Raw genomic sequence first — 23,917 nt, 5'->3', positions numbered from 1 at the left:
ATTCTGCATGTGCAGAAGGGGCCTGAATCTAAAATCAGTAGCGTCAAAGTATCCCAACCACTGGACAGTAATGTCTAGGTTTCTTCCTCTGCCACAGGTAGAGGCGTAGCAAGGAGGAAAAGGGCCTGGTGCGATCCTCCGCTCTATCCTCAGCTTGAAACTCTCCTGCCTCCACGCCCTGAATGCTCCCCGCCTGCCCCCCCAGGGGCACGCACGGTGTATCCCACCCCCCGCTTCCCTGGAGCTATGCCTCTGGACACAGGATCATTTGAATCAAGTAAAACCCCTGCAGAGAAGATTAAGGCGCAGAGTAGCAGTAGGTTCCATCTAGGAGGTTATGGATTCATAATTTATCAGTTTCGCCAGCATGGCCAATTGGCCATGCTGGCAGGGGCTGATGGGAATTGTAGTCCATAACATCTGGAGTGCCAAAGGTTCGCCACCACGGGTGTAAGGGAAGGGAGGGGAGGAAAAAAAAGATGTGTGGAAATCGTGGGTTGAGATTTGAGTCTCTCACTGCTGGGATTATTGGTGTTTATCTTGCTGTTCTTCTTTGCTGCCCAGCCTCATAATTCAGGATATGCTGAACACAGAAGAGGACTTTGTGAGGGATTTGCAGTTCCTGCAGACCCATCATATCCAGTACACCGAGACCTGCCCCAACATCCCAGCTGCTGTTTCTAAACAGAAGCTCGTCATCTTCAGGAATGTTACCGAGATTATTCACTTCCATTCCAAGTAGGTACATCCAAGACACCTGCGCAGCGAACAAAGGGCCAAACCGCATATGACGCAGAGATGTGCGCCTCAAGTCAGCTGCTTTCAGAATGATTCAGAACAGGAAAAGACTCAGGCATCCCAGTTTCCAAAGAGAAAGCCATTGGCTTCCTTCGGTATCATAGCCCCAGGAACTGACAGCTTTAAAAGGGGATTAGGACATATTGTTGTTGGACCTCCAGAGGAACTGGTTGGCCACTATGTGAGGTGGGATGCTGGACTGGGTAGACTCTCACTGGTCTGAAACAACAGGGCTCTTCAGAAGTTCTTATCAGGGGAATCCTCAGTCTCTCTGCCCTGCTGTTGGACCTCCAGAGGAACCTCTTGGCTAGGCTGACCAGACGTCCCGCTTTTGGCGGGACAGTCCCGCCTTAAAACAATTTGTCCCGCATCCCATGGGTTTTTTGAAGTGTCCCGATTTTTGGAAGGCTGCCGCACTGCCTTCTGGGGCGCAAGGCAGTGCGGCAGCCTCCCGTGCACACGGCCACAGGAGCGCACGGCCTTCTGGGGCACTCCCATTTCCCGCCCTGTCACAGGGCGGGAAATGGGAGCGCCCCAGAAGGCAGTGCGCTCCTGTAGCTGTGCGCGCATGCACGGCCACCCGCCTACCCGCCCATCCCGGTTTACAAAGGTGACTATCTGGTCACCTTACTCTTGGCCACCGTGTGAGACGGGATGCTGCACTTGATGGACCATTTGTCTGATCCAGCAGGCCTCATATTCTGTGCTTCATATGTTTGCCTGCATTGTCTGTTTTGTCCGTATCACTCTGAACTGTTAATTATCCCAATCTTGAAACCTCTTAAGCAATATGAAGGGATTCTGCAAAAGGCCCAATCAGTACTCAACGGGCCATCTGCCTTCACCCGTCTTCTACCTTGGTGGCTGGCAATGAAGAAGGCCGGGGATTAAAAGATAAAATAGGCCATTGAGCCTCAACCAACTCAAGGTAACCCCATGAAGTTTCACCTTATAGGATTTTCAAGGCAGAAAATAAGCAGAGGTGGTTTGCCATTGCCTGTCCCTGCCTAGCAACCCGAGCCTTCCTCGGTAGTCCCCTATCCATAGTAGGGACTAAGCTTGAGCGATACCGAAAAAAATTGGTAAAATTTGGATTCGGCTTGATTTAGCTGTAAAATTATTGTTATAGCTGAATCAGCCGAATCCCTGATTTAGTATACCCGAATTTATTCAGATATACTGAAAATTCGGGTTCATTCTCATTTTAAAAGTTTTTTTTGTTTTTTCCCTATTTTCAGCCTTAGGGTGTGCATTTTTAATCTAGTGGCACCAAAATTTCAAGGTATCTTCAGGAGACTGTCCTGATGACACCATTCAGGTTTGGTGAAGTTTGGTTCAGGGGGTCCAAAGTTATAGACCCCCAAAGGCAATGCCCCCAACCCAAGATGTCCTACCTCTTTGTACATTTTTGTCAGTGCTGCCTGGTTTACAGGATTCCCTTCCCAGAGAAGCCAACTTGGAAACTTGAGTTTAAGGAACACCAAGTCAGTCTCGGCAATAGAGGCTCCAGCTGCAATGAGGACAAATTGGAGATATTCCTAAACTGAGAAGTCCTGGTAGTTGCTCCTCCAGACCTGTCTGTCCAGATCAGTGAATGCATCTGCTGAACAGCCACGTCTTTCCTTTCCATTTGGTGTTGGCCTCTTTTTGGTTTCTGGATTCTTGCCACTATTACAGCTTCAACTGAATCAACCAATGTGCCACAGAATGTCCTTACTGCATGGGATGGAAATATGAGCACTGAGTCAGTCAAGGAAATTCAGCAAATCTCACATAGATGCCATTTCTTTTTAGGGTCTGACAGATTTTCCTTCCTCCACAGTTTCACAGACTTAAATGCTCCAATCTAAGGGCGGGAAATGGTACAGAAACCCCCATACCTTTGCATAGGCCCACTTCATTTCAACACAAATGACTTGGGAGACATTCGCGAAAGGTTGCTTTGCAGCTGTGCTGTATTTGTGTTACAACAGCTCGTCAAATCTGGTCCCATCTTTGTGGCAGAGGCAGCTGTAGGCAGACAGTGAAAAATCTGATAGTCAGAGTCTCTTTTTCTTCCTGTTCCCCGCAGCACCTTCTTCCCAGAGCTTCAAAAATGTGACACCGACGATGACGTGGCGATGTGTTTTATTAAGAACGAGGGGGACTTTGACAACTACATTCAGTATCTGGTGGGTCGGATACAGGCCGAGTCTGTTGTTGTCAGCAAAACTGTTCAGGAGTTCTATAAGGTAAGGGACAAGTAGGATTGTAGTTTTTAATATGTGCAAACTGGATCTTGGAGGCCCTGCTTCAAACGCGTCTTCGGCTGTGGAGCTTGCTAGTTGGCACTGGACCAGTCCTCTGTCTGTCTTGCCTACTTCACAGGGTTGTTGTAAAGATTAAATGCGGGAGGGAAAACCACACATATCTGAGCATGTTGGGGGGAAAGCCGGATAAACATGCACTGGAAGAAGAGGAAGAGGAAGAGGAAGAGGAAGAGGAAGAGGAAGAGGAAGAGGAAGAGGAAGAGGAGGAGGAGTTTGGATTTATATCCCCCCTTTCTCTCCTGTAGGAGACTCAAAGGGGCTTACAATCTCCTTGCCCTTCCCCCCTCACAACAAACACCCTGTGAGGCAGGTGGGGCTGAGAGAGCTCCGAGAAGCTGTGACTAGCCCAAGGTCACCCAGCTGGTGTGTGTGGGAGTGTACAGGCTAATCTGAATTCCCCAGATAAGCCTCCACAGCTCAGGCGGCAGAGCTGGGAATCAAACCCGGTTCCTTCAGATTAGATAGACGAGCTCTTAACCTCCTACGCCACTCCTGCTCCTGTTATACTCTGTTCCACAGAAAGGTAATAGTGAGGTCAGTTGAGGTGCAGTGATTGAGAAAATTGAATGCTTCTGCATAAAAATATAGTCCCAAACAAATATGAGAATTAGCATTTATTTTTACGAGCTGCCTTTATCAAAATTGTTCTTTGCTATTGAATCCAACGTTCTTCCAGCGTTTTGGAAGGGGCTTGTCTTCTTCAGCACGTCTAATTTACGATCTTCTGGCGGTTGGTAAGCGACCGGCTCCCACATGCCTATGTGATTTATCTACACCATCACAAACTGACTTTTGAAACATTGCCTCTACTCATGAATGGTCTCCTGTCTGTGGGATTTCTGAATGAACTTGATTCCAGTGCTATTCTATTCATGGAGAAGAATATATCTGTAATACTATTAATGCGTTTAGACTTGTCATTCATGCTATAAATCAGTTTGATGTACTTCCCTGTTTGGGGCGAGTGTTTTTCTGGAGGTAGCTCATCCAGTTCCCGTGCTTTCCTTATCACCAGTACTTGCGTTTTGCAAATTAGATAGAGCTAGGTAGGCACTGGGACCCAGGTGGAGCATTCCCCAACAAAGAAAGTCCGGCATGTTGAGTTCTGTGGCGGAGGAATATGCAATCCTACTAACATCTTTTTCTGAGACTGACTAAATCACCTTGCCAATTCTATTCTCCCCTCCGCTGTGCCTGTGTGCTCTGTATGAGGGGACTTTGCATAGTCCTGAACTCCTAGCTGTTGGGCCATTCTCATTGTCTGTCTGGCCCCTTCCACACACGCAAAATAATGCAAACCACTTTCACAACTGTTTGCAAGTGGATTTTGCCATTCCGCACAGCTTCAAAGAGCACTGAAAGCAGTTTGAAAGTGCATTATTCTGCATGTGCGGAATGAGCCTCTATCTCCCTGTGGTGATCCCCCTTTTGCCGTGCCTCCTGTGCCCCGTCCGCGCTCCCTCATGGGGGCGAGTTCTGGCCGGGTCCAGCTGCCAGCTCATGGCAGGCCCCGCCCTCCGGCTGAATGAGTCTGGGGCGAGCCACTGCGGTGACCCCCGGACACTCCCCCGCCAACCCAAACACAGACTCGCTCGCTCACTCTCTCAGCTTAACCCACCACACAGGGCTGTTGTGAGGATGCAGTGGAGAAGAGGTAGACCCACATAGCGACCCCTGAGCTCCCTGCAGGAAGGATGAGATAAAAATGTGACAGACAAATAGGAGCCAGCTTGCATTGCTCTTAGTTGTGTGGAAGACAGACCTTTTCATTAGCGGTATAAGTTTTGATTTCTTGAAAAATCCTTGCTGTTGTTCTTTTCTTCCCAGCGATATGCAGAAGAAATGATGTCTATCGAAGACCCTTCTCAGCCACCGGTCCTTCCGCTGCAGCACTATCTAGAGAGACCAATAAACAGGATCCAGAGGTACCAAATTATAATCAAGGTGAGTTTTTCTTTACAGCGCGGGGGTCTAACTCTGGTCCTCCAGATGTGCATGAATTAGGCCTGGTGGGAATTGTAGTCCATGAACATCTGGAGGACCAGAGTTGGATGCCCCTGCTTTACGGCTTGTTGTGATTATTTTGTATCATTTTGGGGGAGAGTGGAAAGAGACATTTTCCCCCCTCATCTGTCTCCAATCCTGGTTTGATTCTTCTGGCTTCACACAGGTTATTTTCTTACAGAGGCAGTGCATAAAATGTTTAAAATTACTTTCTGATTTCCTAGACTGTTTAATTCCCTCCCCCCTCCATTTAGAAGAAGAAGAGTTTGGATTTATATCCCCCCTTTCTCTCCTGCAGGAGACTCAAAGGGGCTTACAATCTCCTTGCCCTTCCCCCCCTCACAACAAACACCCTGTGAGGTAGGTGTGGCTGAGAGAGCTCCGAAGAACTGTGACTAGCCCAAGGTCACCCAGCTGGCATGTGTGGGAGTGTACAGGCTAATCTGAATTCCCCAGATAAGCCTCCACAGCTCAGGCGGCAGAGCTGGGAATCAAACCCGGTTCCTCCAGATCAGAGTGCACCTACTCTTAGCCACTGCTCTTAGCCACTACGCCACTGCTGCTCCTTTACTTTATTTTATAAAGTAAAATTTACTTTATTTTACATGCTTTCTATTGAATGTTGCATGGCGCTGCGTTTGAAAACTTCTTAGAAATTTCAGTTGGTCCAAAATGTAGTGGCCAGGTTGTTGTTGTGGGCAAGATGCAGGGATTGCGTCAACGCTGGAAGATCCACACTGGCTGAAAGATCCACACTGGCTGTCCCATCTGCCTGGCACAATTCAAAGTGAATGTTCTTATGTATTGTCAAAGGCTTTCACAGCCGGTCGTCATGGGTTTTCCGGGCTGTGTTATCATGGTCTTGTTGGTAAATCTTGTTCCTAACGTTTCACCTGCATCTGTGGCTGGCACCTTCAGAGGTATATCATAGAGAGAAGTCTGTAGTACACTGTGATACACCTCTGAAGATTCCAGCCACAGATGCAGGTGAAACATTAGAAGAGTTTGGATTTATATCCCCCCTTTCTCTCCTTCAGGAGACTCAAAGGGGCTGACAATCTCCTTGCCCTCCCCTCACAACAAACACCCTGTGAGGTAGGTGGGGCTGAGAGAGCTCCGAGAAGCTGTGACTAGCCCAAGGTCACCCAGCTGGCGTGTGTGGGAGTGTACAGGCGAATCTGAATTCCCCAGATAAGCCTCCACAGCTCAGGCGGCAGAGCTGGGAATCAAACCCGGTTCCTCCAGATTAGATACACGAGCTCTTAACCTCCTACGACACTGCTGCTCCTCCTGGTAGATCTACCAGGTCATGGCCATACAGCCCGGAAAAACCACGACAACAGTTGAATGTTCTTACCTTTAAAGCTCTAAATGGCTTGGGAGTCAGGGCAGTCGGAGCCCCCCCCCCACACACACACATTTTATCCTACCTTCTGGTTAAGACCCTCTTCTCTCTGTGCCCCCTGCCTTCAGAGATGAGATGGGTGGTAACCAGAGACAGGGCTTTTTCAGTGGTAGCCCCCTTGCCTTTGGAATTCCCTCCTCCAGCCTTACCTGGTGCCTTACCTGGTAAGCCTTACCTGGTGCCTACGCCTTGTTTTCTTTTACATGCCAAGCTAAAATGTTCATTTTAACCCAGGTTTTTACCTAAATGCTGTTTTTCTGTCAAACATTTGTAGTCTGTTTCTACACTGAGAATCATTTTGTCCGCATCATTTCAATCTGTTCAGTGTGTGTTTTCGTGCTGTTGATATGCCCCATCTTATCTTAATGGTTTTACCTGCTTTTATTGTGTTTTAATGGCATTGACCTATTTTCGTAAGGGTGTTTTAATCTTCGCTTTTTATGACTGTGTTTTATTTATTTATTTGTTTGTTTGTTTGTTTGTTTGTTTATGGGATTTCTATGCCACCCAATCCCCAAAGGGTTTTAATAGTTTTATATAATTATCTTTTTAGTTTTATATAATTATCTTACTGTAAGCTTCCTCAAAGGTGGCCTCTAGAGAGGTGGCGCGCAAATTTTCTAAAGAAAGAATTCCTAAATTAGATGATGTACACACTGTATAATTTCCCATCTCCTTCCCCTCCACAGGAATTAATCCGAAACAAAGCAAGGGGCAATCAAAACTGCGCATTGCTGGAGCAGGCTTACGCTATCGTATCTGCGCTCTCACAGCGAGCAGAAAACAATCTTCACGTGTCACTCATTGAGAACTATCCAGGAACCCTAGAAATTCTCGGAGAGCCCATCCGACAGGTAACGGAAGCCGCAGGGTCTTATCCTGAGCAGTGATAAACAGGAGACTTGTGCCATCTAAAATATAATCTAATGTTATTGCAGCATGAAGAAGAAGAGGAGTTTGAATTTATATCCTACCTTTCTCTCCTATAAGGAGTCTCAAGGTGACTTACAAACTCCTTCCCTTCCTCTCCCCACAACAGACACCTTGTGAGGTGGGTGGGGCTGAGAGAGTTATCAGAGAACGGTGACTAGCCCAAGGTCACCGAGCAGGAATGTAGGAGTGAAAAAACACATCTGGTTCCCCAGATAAACCTCTGCCATTCAGGTGGAGGAATGGAGAATCAAACCTGGTTCTTAAACACTACCTGTACATCTTGTTGCAGACCAACCTGGCTAACAGTTTGCCACACTCTTCTTGAGGGTTAGACTTGATGGCCCTTGGGGGTTTCTTCCAACTCTATGATTCCTTCCAGCTTCAAGTGGTCACTGATGGGGCCTTAAGAGCAGCAAGGTTCCCACCTGTCATGCTGGGATCCAGCGCAGTAAAAAACCCTTTCCCTGAAGAACATTTACATTAAATATATTTGTGGGTAGAGGTGTGGCCCTTCCTGCTCGGTGACCTGATACACAGAATAATACGCCAGACAATATATATGTAGTGTGGGTGAGAAAACTGGCCATAGCCAAAGAATTTATTAACAGAAAACACAGGAAAGCAAATTGGCGCAGCATGGGAGGTGATCCAAGCATCTGGGCACCCCGAGTGCTGTCCTCCAGAGGATGACTAGTTCCTCCCGCCCGCCTGCTGGAGGAATGTAACCAAGCAGAAGATTGGAGTGAGACATTCCAGACCGGCGAAGTGCCCATGACTGGAGCCCCCTTTCCATCCCCGCTGGGGGGGGGCGCAAGCTCCTTAGCCCCCCGCGGGGCATTCCAACCGTGGGCTTGTTCCACCCCTACCTCTTAAGGAGGTGTAATAAACAGGGGAGCTCTCCGAGCTCCCCTTGGCAGCGGATCACCTCCCATGCACAACCCGCAAATGGCTATGACAATTATAATAACATTTAAACATTTCCAAAAAACAGGGATCGGGGGGGGGGTGGGAAAATCCCTCGACGTTCTGGTCCGAAGTGGGCCGTGGAGCACCAGGCAGGGCCTTTTATAGGCCGTACCTCTGGCCCCCTCTGATGACGTGCTCCCGCGCATCACGAGAGCACGCCTCCAATCGGCCCGGGCCCTCCGCGCTTTCGCAGAACGGGCCTGAGCTGCCTGGCCCTCTGTGCATGTGTGGATCGTCCGCACATGCACAGAATGGGCCTAAAGCCTTTGCCAGGCCCCTCCTCCCTCCCGCAACGGCGGCCGCATTTCAGGCGCGGCCGCGCTCTCTCCTAACATCTGCCAATGACCAGCAGCTCTGTGAACTGAACTTTGTCTTTTCAGGGCCAGTTCATTGTATGGGAGGGGGCCCCTGGATCCAGAATGGCTTGGAAGGGTCATAAGCGTCACATCTTCCTCTTCAAGAATTACCTCATCGTCTGCAAGCCCAAACGAGACACCAAGACAGACACTTACAACTACAGCTTCAAGAACATGATGAAGGTTGGGCTGTTATTTTCTTTGCCTGCTAACTATGATCTCTTTCCTTGTCTCCTTTCTCAACCCAAACTGGCACCTGCATAGCTGCAGTTTAGCTTTAAGAACATAAGAACATAAGAACTAGCCAGCTGGATCAGACCAGAGTCCATCTAGTCCAGCTCTCTGCTACTCGCAGTGGCCCACCAGGTGCCTTTGGGAGCTCACCTGCAGGAGGTGAAAGCAATGGCCTTCTGCGGCTGCTGCTGCTCCTGAGCACCTGGTCTGCTAAGGCATTTGCAATCTGAGATCAAGGCGGATCAAGATTGGTAGCCATAGATCGACTTCTCCTCCATAAATCTGTCCAAGCCCCTTTTAAAGCTATCCAGGTTAGTGGCCATCACCACCTACTGTGGGGGGTAGGAATGGGGAAGGGGAAACAATTTTAATTGCCATCTCAACTTTGAATTTTATAATTTGTATATGGTTTTAACTGGGATTGGGGGTGAAATGGATTTTAATTGTTTATATGAATGATGGACACCGCCCTGAGCCCTTTGGGGAAGGGTGGTATAGAAATTTAATAAAATAAATAAATAAATAAATAAATAAATATTCCAAACACCAATCACACGTTGTGTGAAGAAGTGTTTCCTTTTATTAGTCCTAATTCTTCCCCCCAGCATTTTCAATGAATGCCCCCTGGTTCTAGTATTGTGAGAAAGAGAGAAAAATTTCTCTCTGTCAACATTTTCTACCCCATGCATAATTTTATAGACGCCAATCATATCCCCCCTCAGACGTCTCCTCTCCAAACTAAAGAGTCCCAAACGCTGCAGCCTCTCCTCATAAGGAAGGTGCTCCAGTCCCTCAATCATCCTCGTTGCCCTTCTCTGCACTTTTTCTATCTCTTCAATATCCTTTTTGAGATGTGGCGACCAGAACTGAACACAGTACTCCAAGTGCGGTCGCACCACGGCTTTATATAAGGGCATGACAATCCTTGCAGTTTTATTATCAACTCCTTTCCTAATGATCCCCAGCATAGAGTTTGCCTTTTTCACAGCTGCCATGCATTGAGTTGACATTCCCATGGAACTATCAACTAAGATGCCCACAGCTTTAGAAGGAGAGTTTGTTTTATACTCTGCTATTCTCTACCTTCAAGGAGTAGCAAGGTGCCTTACAAACTCCTTCCCTTTCTTTCCTCATAGCAGACATCTTGTGAGGTCCACGGGGCTGAGAAATATCTTGAGTACATGTTCAGAGTCCCAATAGCATTGCGTGTAGAGTGGAGGATAAGGGAAAAGATGAATAAGGCAACTAACTTTGTGGATATTAATTTATGACTTTTGCTGGCAGCAACAGGTGACTGCTGAATAACCGATGAAGGCACATTTTAATTGGAACTTCCTAAATTTCATTAACTGTGAGAAAGTTCCCCCATCTGCACAGAACAAAACTTTCTCCAATGTCCTTAGGGTAACTAGTTTCAGCTGGATTCCAGTTATCAAGGATGACACCACCATTTTCACAGAGCATACAGTAAACTTGGATAAATAAATGTTCACATAATAAACATCTGCATTTTTGAACTCTGGTAACTTATGAGAGGAGACCAGAGGCATAGCAAGAGGGGAAAGTGTCTGGCGCACCAGTGCGTCCTCTGCCCCCATCCTGCCCCGGAACGCCCCCGGAACGCCTCCAGCACACCCCCACAGAGGTGTGTGCCAGGTGTGTCATCCCCCCACCCCCTTGGAGCTACACCTCTGGAGGCGACTGTGGGTTTTTCTAGGCTCTTAGCTTTCAAAATGGACTCTCTTGCCACAGTGACATACTTAACTTTTAACACACTTCTCCACCTTTCCAGCTCTCAAACATCGATGTAAACGATCTGGTAGAGGGGGATGACCGGGCATTTGAGATTTGGCACGAGCGAGAAGACTCGGTCCGCAAATATGTCTTTCAAGCCCGGACTGTCATTATCAAGAACTCTTGGGTGAAGGAAATCTGTGGCATCCAGCACCGCATCAGTCTGCCAGTGTGGGGTAAGTTTGTCTCTGGTTAACCTTCCCCGTCAACTTGTCCTTACCATGCTTCTTGGTAACGGAAGAAGAAGAACATGCTATCAAGTGGCAACCTGACTCATAGTGACCTCTGCTAAAGGGCATGTGCCGAGCCAAGGTGGTTTGTTGTTGTACACCGCCCAGAGCCCTCTAGGGATGGGGCAGTATATCAAATAAATGAATGAATGAATGAATGAATGAATGAATGAATGAATGAATGAATGAATTTGCCATTGCCTTCTTCAGTGTAGCGACCCCTGTCTTTTTAAATGTTTCCATTTATATCCCACCCTTTCCAACGGGGCTCAGGGCGGCAAACAACAAAACAACAGCACAGCAATAAACCAATTTCAGTCCTAAAACCAATAAAACAGTAAAACAACCACAGGTGGTGAAAACCCTTCTCCCTTCCACACCCATGAGAGGCCAGCGATGATAACAGACCAGGCTGGCTGGCTGGGTGGAAATGCCTGGCGGAAAAGCTCTGTCTCGCAGGCCCTGCGGAAATCGTTCAAATCCTGCAGAGCCCTGATTTCACTCAGGAGCTTATTCTACCAGGTAGGGACCAGGGCTGTAAAAGCCCTGGCCCTCATAGAGGCTGGCCGGATATCCTTTGGGCTTGGGACCTCTGGCAGGTTTCCCTCCGATGAGCAGAGGGACCTGATGCAGAGGTGGGATCCAGCAGGTTCTCACCAGTTCCCGAGAGTGGGTTACTAATTATTTGTGTGTGCCGAGAGGGGGTTACTAATTGGGTCCGCTTTTCCATCTCCACGCCCTTGCCTCCCCGAGAGGCATATTGGCTTTGAACGTGAAGGTTCCATATAGCAATTGCGACTAATAATGTAACTCCCTGAACTGGGTTAATCCCTTTCAGGTACTGCAATTCATTGATTCTCAGCCTTTCGTACCTTTTATCTCACCAGTCTCTATCAAAGAACCTGTGTGTTTCACCATTGCTGTGTTCAGATTTGTGAGTTGGGGCATTTTCTATAATGTGATGATGATTTAGAAATGACCTGGTGCAAAAAAAAAATTTGGGGGGTCGTTTGCAGGGTGGCTGCCCATGGGGCATCCAACTCAGGTTTTGCCCAGGGCTCAGGTTTGCTTGTGGTGACACCTCTCTGCCTCTTTGCTGAGGGTACGGGCTGGCGAGGGAACCTGTTACTAAAATTTTTGGATTCCACCACTGACCTGATGGGGCAATACTGGGAGAGGCAGTTCCGCAGGCTTGCAGATCCAAGACCGCTCACAGCCTTTGGCGGTCTCCATCCAAATCCTGACCACAACCAAGCTTGTGTAGCTCTCAAGCCCAGACAAGCTTGAACCAAACTGGGCTGATCTGACTTTTTGGTAAACAACAATGGTTTCAATCTGTTTGCTTTCAGATCCACCAGAGTTTGAGGAGGAACTGGCTGACTGTACGGCTGAGCTTGGTGAAACAGTCAAATTAGCTTGCCGTGTCACAGGAACGCCCAAGCCGGGTATCTCCTGGTATAAAGGTATTACTGAAGCTGCTTGAGCATGTTCGGCTTTTTGGAATATTCGGTTTCCAAATACGACGCAGTCATTGTGGCTTCTCATGAATAATATTGAAGTAGCCCAATTAACTGGCTTTTCAATCCAAACTCCCAGGTGTAATTTATTTTATTTAAAGTATTTCTATGGTGCCTTTCCACCCAAATAGGAACCTTGCGCCAGTAACCATCAAACATTAACACGTTTCATTACTAAAAACATTTAAAATAAAGTATGTGTAAGGTTCCGTCAAGCCACAACTGTTTTATGGCAACCCTGTAAGGTTTTCAAGGCCAGAGAAATTTGAAGGTTGTTAGTCATTTTCTGCCTCTTTGTCGTGGCCCCCATGATCCTTGGAAGGCTTCCATCCAGGGCAGAGGTGGGATCCAGCAGGTTCTCACCAGTTCCCGAGAGTGGGTTACGAATTATTTGTGTGTGCTGAGAGGGGGTTACTAACTGGGTCTGCTTTTCCGTTAGAAATTCCATTAGGTCCCAAAATCATAAAGTCCTGTTGTTTCCTATGTGGCTGGTTAGCTTAAGGTAGAAAACGGGATAATTCTCCCTGTTGGTTGCTTTAAAACATGTTTTAGAAATACCGTAAAAGTTCCTTGTTTAAGGAAAGTATCCTTCTTTTTGATTTCTAGAAACAAAAATTGGCATTTGAAAGTATTAAGCATTTGACAGGCAGTCAATTAGAGGAGAAGAAGTAGTTGTTTCTGTTGGCAGTAGACAATAGGACTTGCTAGAATGAGTTTAAAATTACGGACAGAAAGATACCCAGCTGGAAATTAGGAACTTCTTTACAGTCAGAGTTTCCTTTTACAGTAACAGAGAGAAATTATTAATGCCCCGCCCCCTCGAATGCCCAGCCACGCCGCGTCAAGGCTCCAGCCCAGCCCTTACGGGCTTAATACCACAGTTTGAATCCCCCCACCCTGGGAACCTGTTACTAAAATTTTTTGGTCCCACCACTGATCCAAGGACTAACCAGGTCTGACCCTGTTTAGCTTCTGAGATCTGATGAGACCAGGTGACCCTGGGCCATCCGTGCCTAGGCAAAATATGTGGAGAGGAGATTTGTCCTTGTCTGCCCCTGCACAGCAACCATGGACTTCCTCGATGGTCTCCCATCCAACAACTAACCAGGGCTGACCCTGCTTAGTTTGTAAGATCTGATGAGATTGGGTTAGCCTGGGCCCTTCAAGCCAGGGCAGTTAACTACCCCATAGTGTTTTCAAGACAAGAGACATACAGAAAAGTTTTGCCTTTGCCTGCCTTTGCATAGCAACCCTGGATTTCTTGATGGTCTGCAGTCCCAGGTGCTAACCAGGGTTGAATATGATTAGCATCCACCATCTGAGGAGATTGTGCTGTCCAGGTCTGGGCAAAATGAAGTACATTCAATACAATCATATACACACATGCGACACTGAAAACCAAGTCAATAACAATGGTTATTGCAAAACTGGATCGTTTTGTTTTATCTTGAAGATGGTAAGGCAGTGGAGGTGGATCCCCATCACATTATCATCCAAGATCCTGATGGCTCCTGCACTTTGATCCTTGACAACTTGACGGGTGTCGACTCAGGACAATACATGTGCTATGCTGCTAGCCCTGCCGGAAATGCCAGCACACTAGGAAAGATATTGGTTCAAGGTAAAGGATTATGTGCTTCAGAGAGCAGCTTGATAATATGCCTGTTGTGCAGTACATGGAAATATCTAGTGTCTGTGTAATGAGGCAGCTAGGACTTCCCAGTGAAGTCCATTCATATTTGCATGTGGGCCAAACTTGTGATACAATTCTCTTTGTCATGCAAATTGGGTTCGCCTCGATAGATGCCATTTAATCTCATCGGGTTAGTTCCAATCAGTTGTCTTTCTGGTGACAGGAAAAGAGGGATCTACCCAGAGGTGGGATCTAACCAGTTCTCACCACTTCTCTAGAAGTGGTTACTAATTTTTTTCTGAGTGCCAAGAAGGGGTTACTAAAGCAACCCCCCTGCCCAATAGGGACTGGAGGTGCTGCATAAAAGCGCGGGCGCCCCACTGTTTGAATCCCACCACCATTGCAACCTGTTATTAAAATTTTTGGATCCCACCACTGGATCTACCCAACCTGTTTATTCTGGGAATCAAGAAACCTCCATGTACAAAAGCCATGGGGTGTATGATAAGAAAGAGACTTGGAAGAGATTCCATAGAAAAGCTGGCTGGATTGAATCCATAATCTGGTTCTTTTCTTCTCTTTCTCCCATTGTCTTCCAAAATTGTTCAGTCCTATGTACAGATCAACCTAGTATAAGGTGACCAGATTTTCACCTTTTTAAACCGGGACTCCAGTGTGCAAGAGTCGCAGGAGCACACCGCCTTCTGGGCGCTTCCCTGTTTCCGCCCAGGTGTGCTGGATCGTCCCCAGCAGTCAAAAGCCAGCCTTCCAAAAATCGGGACAGTTAAAAAACCCCGCAGGACGCGGGACAAATTGGTTTAAAGCAGGACTGTCCCGCCAAAAGCTGGACGTCTGGTCACCTTGACCTAGTATGACTCCAGCATTTAAATCAGCACCCAACAAATTCCCACAACAGAGAATTTGTTTTTTTTCTAAGTTTTTGTTTCCAGTTAATATTTATGTTTTTATCTTATCGTTTTTATGCTCCTGGTTTTCTTTTTATCAGTACATTCTTTTAGATATATATTTTATCCTTTTAATTACATTTTATTGACCTTTTCTGGTCTACAACTATAATAAAGATTGAAATTGTTACCGAAAAAAAGACTGTTTTCGCTGGGTAACAGTAGAGGACTTGCAGTTCTTCTGGAAACTTCTTGATCTGCAGTTGTGTGCTTCTAGCTGCAGAAAAAAAGAATGCAAGGCACCAGTGTGTTGTGGGTTTTCCAGATTGTATGGGTTCCAGTAGCATTTTCTCCTGACGTTTTGCCTGCATCTGTGGCTGGCATCTTCAGAGGATCTTCAGATAAGATGCTACTGGAACACGGTCATACAACCAGGAAAATCCACAACACACTGGTGATTCCAGTCATGAAAGCCTTTCAACAGTGCAATGCACCATTTTTCTGACTAAGTCCTTAGTTGGTCTCGGCTCGTTTGGTGTGTATTTGTTAGTGTTTTCATCCATGTGATTTCAGATATGCATTAATCTTAATCTTGCTTTGTAGTTCCTCCTCGGTTTGTGAACAAGGTGAAACATGCATATTATGCTGACGGGGAAGATACGCAGTTCACATGCACGATTGAAGGAGCACCTTTTCCACAGATCAGGTGAGTTGCCCCGCCCAACAACAACTATTCTTCTTTTTTTTTTTTTTTTTTTTTAGTATAATTAAATTTTATTAAATAAGAAAAATTGACAATTTAAAGTTCCGTTGTTACATGAATTAACAGAAATTGTTATACATATAGGTTTTAACATAAAGTTATTACATGAAAAATGCCTTATCCATTTAAAAAAAAAACAACTCATTCTTGACCTCTATGCATTACAGTTTTAAACTTTAATATACTTCCAGCTAGGATATATATAATCTCAATACAAATACTTCAGTTCAATTTGATCTATCTTTTTAGTATATATACTTTGTTAAGCTGTTTTATACAGAAAGAGATTTTGTAAATTAATTTCCAACTAAATGACCTGAGATACATATAAACTAATCCATCATACTCTGTATACTCTCTATCTTTATTACTTAAATCTATTATTTCCTCCTTAATAATTTGAAATTGAATAAGGCTTGTTACATCAATACGCATATCAATACATATTATCTATGCATAAAAGAAACAACTAATACTTAGTCTTCCTCGTAGAAAGTGCTGTCTGTAGAGAGGGGGGGAAAAAAAGATGATTTAACAATTTATTACGCTTTGAAGGAATACAAAGTTTTTTTTTTTCACTCATCAGATATTTTACTAACGGTTCCTATGTTGGTGAAAAAAAATCAGTTAAATTGTGATGTTCTATGAGATTTGAAATTTTATCCATTTTTATATACTCTACCAATTTGACAAAAAAAAAATCTTCAAATTGAGGGAACATTTCTTACTCTTCCATGTTTTTTGCATAATTGATTCTGGCAGCTGAAACCATATATAAAATTAATTTGTCAAGCTTTTCCTGGTCTTTACAGAATCTAACATATTTAATAAAAAATATTTCTGGTAAGAATTTAAACTGGTATCCTAAAATTTTTTGTCATAGCTGTATATATTTCTTTTCCAGTATATTTGGGCTTGTCCACACTGCCACCTCACATATGAAAATAATAGGTGCCTTCTCTCTTCTGGCACTTCCAACACTGGACCAGATTCCCTTTGCTTATTTTTTTTTTTACAATTTTTGTGGACAATAAATACCACCGATGGAACATTTTATAACAATTTTCTTTAATATTAATACATTTTGTGAATCTCATATTCTTTGTCCATAATTTTTCCCATTGGTCCATATGGATGTTTTTCCCAAAGTCCTGGGCCCATCGGATCATACACTCTTTTAAAATTTAGCCTTGTTAGATTATATGTTAGATTTTAGTTGAGCTGTTGGCTTCACATACCCGAGCCTCTGGGTGAGGCTCGAATTGTAATGAAGGCCAAACAAACTGCAAGGATCTGGCAGCTGTGAAATCTTACACAATAATAACAACTTGAAAACATCTTCTGGAATTCGACAAAATTAACATCTGTCAAATTCAGAAGGCAGCCCTGCTGGGATCCGCACGAATACTAGCCGATACATTACAACTTCCTAGGCCTCTGGGTGAGGCTCGAATTGTAATGAAGGCCAACAACCAGCTAAAGATCTGGCAGCTGTGAAATCTACAACAACAACAACAACAACAACAACAACAACAATAATAATAATAATAATAATAATAATAATAATAATAATAATTTATATCCCGCTCTCCCTACTTAGACCAGCTACATTTGAGTTCACTGGGTTCTTTGGGATACTGACAAACAGAGCTTTGATTCCTAAAAACTCCTACCGCAAAAAAATTTGTTTATAGAATCATAGAGTTGGAAGAGTCTCCAAGGGCCATCAAGTCCAACCCCCTGCAATGCAGAAACACACAATCAAAGCATTAACTGTTGATCTCTGCAATACTATTGGCCTCAAATCTTTCTGTGAAGGAGTTAGGCCAAGAGTGGGCCTTTCTGGACAAATTGCCTAAAAAGTTTCTAAAACGTTTTCAGTCCCCCCCCCCTTTTTACAATGATATGGGCGCATACTTATCCCTTGAAACAGTTCATGGCCGTCAGGACACGATTTCCTCCCTTTTTCTTGAGTTTTGTGTTGAATTGATGCTTCAGTATTTCACAGCCTTGTGACTCAGTTCTCTATCCGTCGTATACTCGATGCTTTGAAGATTCCTCCCCCCATTTTAAAAGTTGCAAATGTTGCAGAAATGTTGCAAATGATGGGGGAATGAAGAGTGAGCTCAGAAAATGTCACCAAGGACAGCATAGAGGCGTAGAAACATCTTGAAGAGATCGTGCAGGCGACTGAAGATGTTTCAAAAACATTTCAACAGAAGAATCATTTTAAAAGGACATTCATTTATGATGGTTTGAAGCTGCAAATAAAATTGTCTGGAAACAAAGCAGGGTAAAAACAATGCAGAACTCCATGGAAGAAATATTTTATTGCCTGCCTCAAAACGTTTTTAAAGGTTTTTGCAGATAGTATGTGACTGTCCCCAAATCCCCCAGCAAGCTTGGGGGACAGAGTAGAGATTAGAACCTGTGTCTCCCAGATATAGGTGAGACATTAGGAGCTAAAATTACCCGATCATGGCCACACAGTCCGACAAACCCACAAGAGCCAGTTAACTGCAGCTGTGAAAGCCTTCAACAAGTCATTCTCTTTCTTTACCGGTAGAGTTCCGAATCATCTTCAGGGTGCTGGTGTTGACCTTTAAGGCCTTACACGGCCTGGGACCCTCGTATCTTCGAGTCCCTGCACGGCCTCTCCATTCAGTGGAGGCCAATCTACTAGTGGTCCCTGGCCCCTCAATGATGCTGCTGGCCTCCACACGGGCTAGGCCCCTTACGGCTCTGGCCCCGGCTTGGTGGAACACTCTTCCTCCAGCTGTCCGGGCCCTGTGGGACCTTAGTGACTTCCGCAGTGCCTGTAAGATGGAGTTGTTCCGCTGGGCCTTTGGAGGGACCAGCCGCTGAAGGTGCCCCCCCGTTGGCTTTTTACATCTGGGCCCTTTTTCATCTAATGGGACTCGCCGTCCCTCCCTCTTAGGGAGGATTTTAAAAAAATGGGGTTTGTTGGACGCCTCTTATTATTCTTATTGCTGTTTTTAAAGGTTTTAGCAACTTTATTTATAACTGTATTGAGAGTTTATGTTGTACACCGCCCGGAGCCCCTTGGGGATGGGGCGGTATAAAAATCTAAATAATAAATAAATACCCACAACCTCATCCTTGACGATATGTTTTACATCGGATCCCTCCATTCTCTCCTTCCTTCTTCTCCCACCAGATGGTATAAAGATGGAAATCTGTTGACTGACCCAAATAAGCACCAGTGTTTCAGTGAGCAACGGAGCGGCGTGATTGTGCTTGTGATTAAAAATGCCTGTAAGGACGACGTGGGAGTCTATGAGTGTGAGGTAAGTCGGGGATATTGTCAGGGATACTGAGTGTGAGGTAAGCCGGGATATTGTCAGGGATACTGATGGAGTTTCAAAATCTGTCTTTGATGGCAAAGACACATCATAAACCCCAGGAACATCAGTTTTATCACCTATAAATTTGTTAATCTTTAAGATGTCATGATATTCTGTTACTTCAGCTGCATCAGATTAATACTATGGTCCTGATGATTCCGCCCCCCTTAAAATGTATTGTGTAAAGCAGCCTGTAATAGTACACAAATATCCAATACAAGGAACATCACATTGTGCTCATGTTTACACTTTCTGTGAAGATAAAATGCCAGCAAAAATTCATTCACAGGCAAAAATGTAATTGGCATAGGAGCCAGCGTGGTTTGGAGTTAAGAGCAGGTGCATTCTAATCTGGGTTTGATTCCCCACTCTGCCACTTGAGCTGTGGAGGCTTCTCTGGTGAACCAGATTAGCTTGTGCACTCCAACACATGCCAGCTGGGTGACCTTGGGCTAGTCACAGTTCTTCGGAGCTCTCTCACCCCTCTTCTTCCCCTTCCTCCTCCTCCTCCTCCTCCTCCTCCTCCTCCTCCTTCTTCTTGATAGTAGCTGGAACACAAGAATGAGGTTTCTTTTTTTGCCAGGAATCTTCATGTTAACTAACGTTTCATGCTTTTTTTTAGCTGGTGAACAGGCTAGGAACAGCCAGGAGCGGGGCGCAGCTTTACCACCAGAGTGCAGCTGCATTGGCTCAAGAGAGGAGAAGCGATCAAGCCATTACAGTGGAGGTATGGCTTTTTATCTTCTCTGGAAATGTGCTGTTAAAATTACTGCTTTTGTGAAGTCCTCCCCTTAAGGGTCAAGTATGTTTGCTTCTTACCCCAGAAGCAGTGAGGTTTGCGCCTGTTGTCTTCACACTTCTCTGTACAGGAACGTGTTGCAGTTTTAGCAGATGCAAAGTTGGTCGATTTCCAAACTTATTTGCGCAGGAGATTTTGCTGTCTTGGAAGCCTTAAGACATGAAGCCTTCTAGGTGGCCGTGGGGACATGCCCTGGCTTTTGATCGATTTGTTAAGCGTGTTGTGGACTGTCATTGAAGAAAGGGCCAATGATAACCATATCACAAGTTTAACTATCTGGCGTTATCTTCCCAAAACAATGCCAGTACCGTGCTTAGCCTGATCATTCGTATCAGCTTAGAGCAGTGATTCCCAAATCAGGGTCTGTGGAAAATCTGGGTGCCATGAGCACATCCCAGTACTACGATTTAATGCTAATGGCTTCGTCCCCCCCCCCCCCCCCCCACCGGAATCACATGGATTTTAAAGGGGGTGGTTGGAAGCCTCATGGGCTGTCTTTAAACAACATTGAAAACAAAGCATTAGCGATGGTTTCAACCGGGCGTGATTGGGGGTAGATTTCAAGGAAGCTCTCCCTTCAAATCCCCCCCCAATCCATGCCGCACTTAGTAAGTAAACAAACAACGCAGAAGCTGTCAACACTACTTCCCTCCTCCCTGCTGGCAACTCCCCACCTACAGACAAAACCCTAAAAAAATGCAAAAAAATATATCAAACAAACCTCAAGGGTACCCTGAGATATGAACAGCAAGGTCAAGGGTACCGCAATGTCGAAAAGGTTGGGAAACACTGGCTTAGAGGTTCCTCACAGAGTATCTGGTAGTCAACCAATGTCTGTCTTGGACTGACTAGTCCTGTGGAAAATAGGCCATTATAAAGGATGAGCAATAACAGATGATGTGGCCCAGATGGGGGCTAGAGATCCACAATTAGATTTTCCTCCAAAGCAGCTGTATGCATTTCTGGATTCAAGTCTTCTTTAGGGGACATGGAAGGATTAAACCTTTTCCCCTCTCAAAATAAATCACTGTCTGAATATGTTTCTCTAGCATCTGTGGGTGCTGGGTTGAGAAAGGGGGTGGGGAAGAAACAAAAGGACTTCTCTGCATTCTCCTTTTTCTTGCTTGTAAGTTTCTGTTTCTTTTTTCGGGGGGGGGGGGTCCAGTTCCTTATGTGTTTTGCTCCCTCTAGTGGTTGATTCGATATCACACAGCTTCAAAAACAGCATATCTTCCTTCACATTTAGGCTGCAGGTTTTTAACATTGGACTGAAAGCTGTGTGATATCGAATCAACCACTAGAGGGAGCAAAACACACGTGGAACTGACCCCTCCCCCCAAAAAAGAAACAGGAACTTTCAAGCAAGGGAAATGGAAATATGGAAAAGCCTAAAAATCGTGGTAGTGATAGGATTTCTCTGAGGAAAATGGTGTGGTGGGGGAAGGAGATTGGGGGGAGGAGATTCATCCCTCCCTGCCTCCCCAGGGCTGTCTTGAAGGAGATGAAAGCCACATGAAGATCTGAATATGTTTCTCTAGCATCTTATCTAGCTGTGTTTTCAAAATTTTATCTCTTAGCAGCAAGAAATGTATGAGTAGGTTGCAGGGGTGTGTACGTTCTTTTTGGGCCAAGAGCCAGATTTGTGTCTTTGTGCCACTGGGGCTCTTAATTTCCTTGTTGCTGTTTCACACTTTCTCGGGTGCTTCAGCCTACTGGCCAGTGTTGTAGACTCGGAAGCTAGGGCTTGTGAAAAATGATAAAGCCACTTTAGGACTGGATGAAAACCTCCTGTGGGCCAGGTTGCGACTCCCAAGTTGTCATTTGCCCACTGCTTTGCCAGATAGTCATTTTCGAATTTAGTTTGTTCCTTGGGATATGTTTGGCTCAATTTTCTTGAATTCTCAGAACTGAAATAACTTTTGATGAGCTTTCTTTTGAGACCATTTCCGTTCATTAAATTTCCAATTAAGAATGGGGAATGTTCCTTGCCACCAGTGTCACTAGGAAATGCATGGCGTTTAGCAGGGGCCCCCAACGTGGTACCTGTGGGCACCATGACACCCACCAACAACTTATCTGGTGCCCTACCAGCATTTTCAGAAAGTGGATGGAAGTAGGTGGGCCTCTTGGCCGGCATTTCTATGTTGGGCCACTGGAGTTCTGATTGCCCACTCAGATCAAAATAATGTAGCTTTTGTGAGAGTTACCCCCAGTGTCTGTTTTATTCTGTCTTTCAGTGCTCTTCCCCAGTGTATTTTTTAATCGTCCCTCTTCTTCCCTGCACTTGGACCTTTTCTGGGTCTGTGTATGGCTCCGCCTTCTGGGACAGCCATTTTGTGGCTGCTTCCACCATGTTGTTTGAGAATTCCAAAGATGCCCAGAGGCTCAAAAAGGCTGGGAACCCCTAGTGTGGAGAGACTGTGCAGGAAAAATTAAAATACAGCAGGTCAAGAATTACAATACAACGGCTTCTTTGTTTCATGTGTTCAAAATGCTTCAGGTACATTATGTTAGTTCTCATTAGCCAAGATGTGAAAAGATGAGTCTTTTGTGGTCAAACTCTTTTATCAGCTTCACTGTTCAGAACTATTAATTCATGCTAGAGACCACTGTTCATTTCAAAGTAAAAAGATTGAAAGACTATTTCACAAAGAAACGACTTGGTTTTCCAGCTACAATTGTCGAGGTATAACTAAACTATCACATCGTTATTATATTGTTGTAAAACTCATAAATGCATTTCGGCGAATGTTTCTTATCCCTTATTGAATAGGCTTCAGTTGGATTAATTTGGAAGCTCCTTTCTCAAAGTATCGTAATCGCCAGCTTGTTTCCTCAGAAATCTGTGAATCTGTTAGTTGTCTCGACAATGCAGATTGAATAAATGTACCATGAAAATAATCATTTGCTTCTCAAGAGGATCTTCAAGATTTGCAATAAAGTCATCTGGAATTCCACCTTCTGGGCAACTCAAAGAGTTCTGCGAGTTTTATTTTCCTTCGTGCACACCCATCATATCTCCCTGCGTCGTGTAGCCAGCTGGCTTAACCTATTAACAGCGAAGAGGGCCTGTGGCAGAGACGCCGTGGCTGTCCTTTTCCCTTAACAGCTTTTAACCTGCTGATGAGGATGTCCTGCTTTGCAAAGCTGAACGCTGCTAAAATGCGACAATTTTGAAGGTGGTTCTAAAGATCATAAGCTAAAGGAGTCTGTTCATGTAGGCTAGTTTACAGTTGTTTGGTCAGAAAGTAGATAAGTTCAAAGTCGCTGTATCTTGCAAGGTATGCCCCGTGGTTTGATGGTCCTCAGAAATCTTCACAAAAGAAGATATTTCAGTGTATTGTCAAAGGCTTTTACGGCCAGAATCACTAGGGTGTTGTGGGTTTTCCGGGTTGTATGGCCGTGTTCCCGTAGCATTTTCTCCTGATGTTTCGCCTGCATCTGTGGCTGGCATCTTCAGACTACACAGAGAAGCCATTGAAATCCATAAGCACATGGACAATTTCAACAGAAAGGAAGAAACTATGAAAATGAACAAAAATTGGCTACTAGTGCTTAAAAACACTAGAATCAAGACAATGGTTAGTGAACACCACCCAGACACAGGATGTCTCTCTGGAAGAAGCAATTAAATGGATTACAATGCCAGGCAACTGCTAAGTAGATGCCCTCACTAATTGATTATGAAACTTAGGTGTTACATACATATGCTAAAATGGGTGGATTCCACTTAACACATGCAAATCACGCTTGCAAACTGCACCCTTAACACTTGTTAACCAATGCAAATGGTTCTTCCTCCCACCCTGACATTCCACAGGTATATATATCTAATTTTGCTTTTACTCACCATCAGATCCTCTGGAAGATGCCAGCCACAGATGCAGGTAAGCAGAACGCCAGGGA

General features: G+C 45.1%; 1 protein-coding gene across 1 annotated transcript in view; it reads left to right on the top strand.

Annotated features, from left to right (window-relative positions):
• Window positions 1-23,917, top strand: part of LOC125440650 (obscurin-like) — a 102,807-nt gene that overhangs the window by 6,800 nt on the left and 72,090 nt on the right. The window contains exons 7-17 of the mRNA XM_048510507.1: window positions 565-738; window positions 2,870-3,029; window positions 4,935-5,051; window positions 7,206-7,370; window positions 8,796-8,954; window positions 10,798-10,975; window positions 12,379-12,492; window positions 14,000-14,167; window positions 15,688-15,790; window positions 19,026-19,155; window positions 19,835-19,938. Of these exons, the coding sequence (XP_048366464.1) occupies window positions 565-738; window positions 2,870-3,029; window positions 4,935-5,051; window positions 7,206-7,370; window positions 8,796-8,954; window positions 10,798-10,975; window positions 12,379-12,492; window positions 14,000-14,167; window positions 15,688-15,790; window positions 19,026-19,155; window positions 19,835-19,938 (1,572 nt within the window). The remainder of the gene's footprint in view (window positions 1-564; window positions 739-2,869; window positions 3,030-4,934; window positions 5,052-7,205; window positions 7,371-8,795; window positions 8,955-10,797; window positions 10,976-12,378; window positions 12,493-13,999; window positions 14,168-15,687; window positions 15,791-19,025; window positions 19,156-19,834; window positions 19,939-23,917) is intronic.

The sequence above is a fragment of the Sphaerodactylus townsendi genome, linkage group LG11 (genome assembly GCF_021028975.2).
Source record: "Sphaerodactylus townsendi isolate TG3544 linkage group LG11, MPM_Stown_v2.3, whole genome shotgun sequence".
Classification (NCBI taxonomy): Eukaryota; Metazoa; Chordata; class Lepidosauria; order Squamata; family Sphaerodactylidae; genus Sphaerodactylus; species Sphaerodactylus townsendi.
Note: the sequence above shows the minus strand (reverse complement) of the source record. Positions and strands in the feature narration are given on the sequence as shown.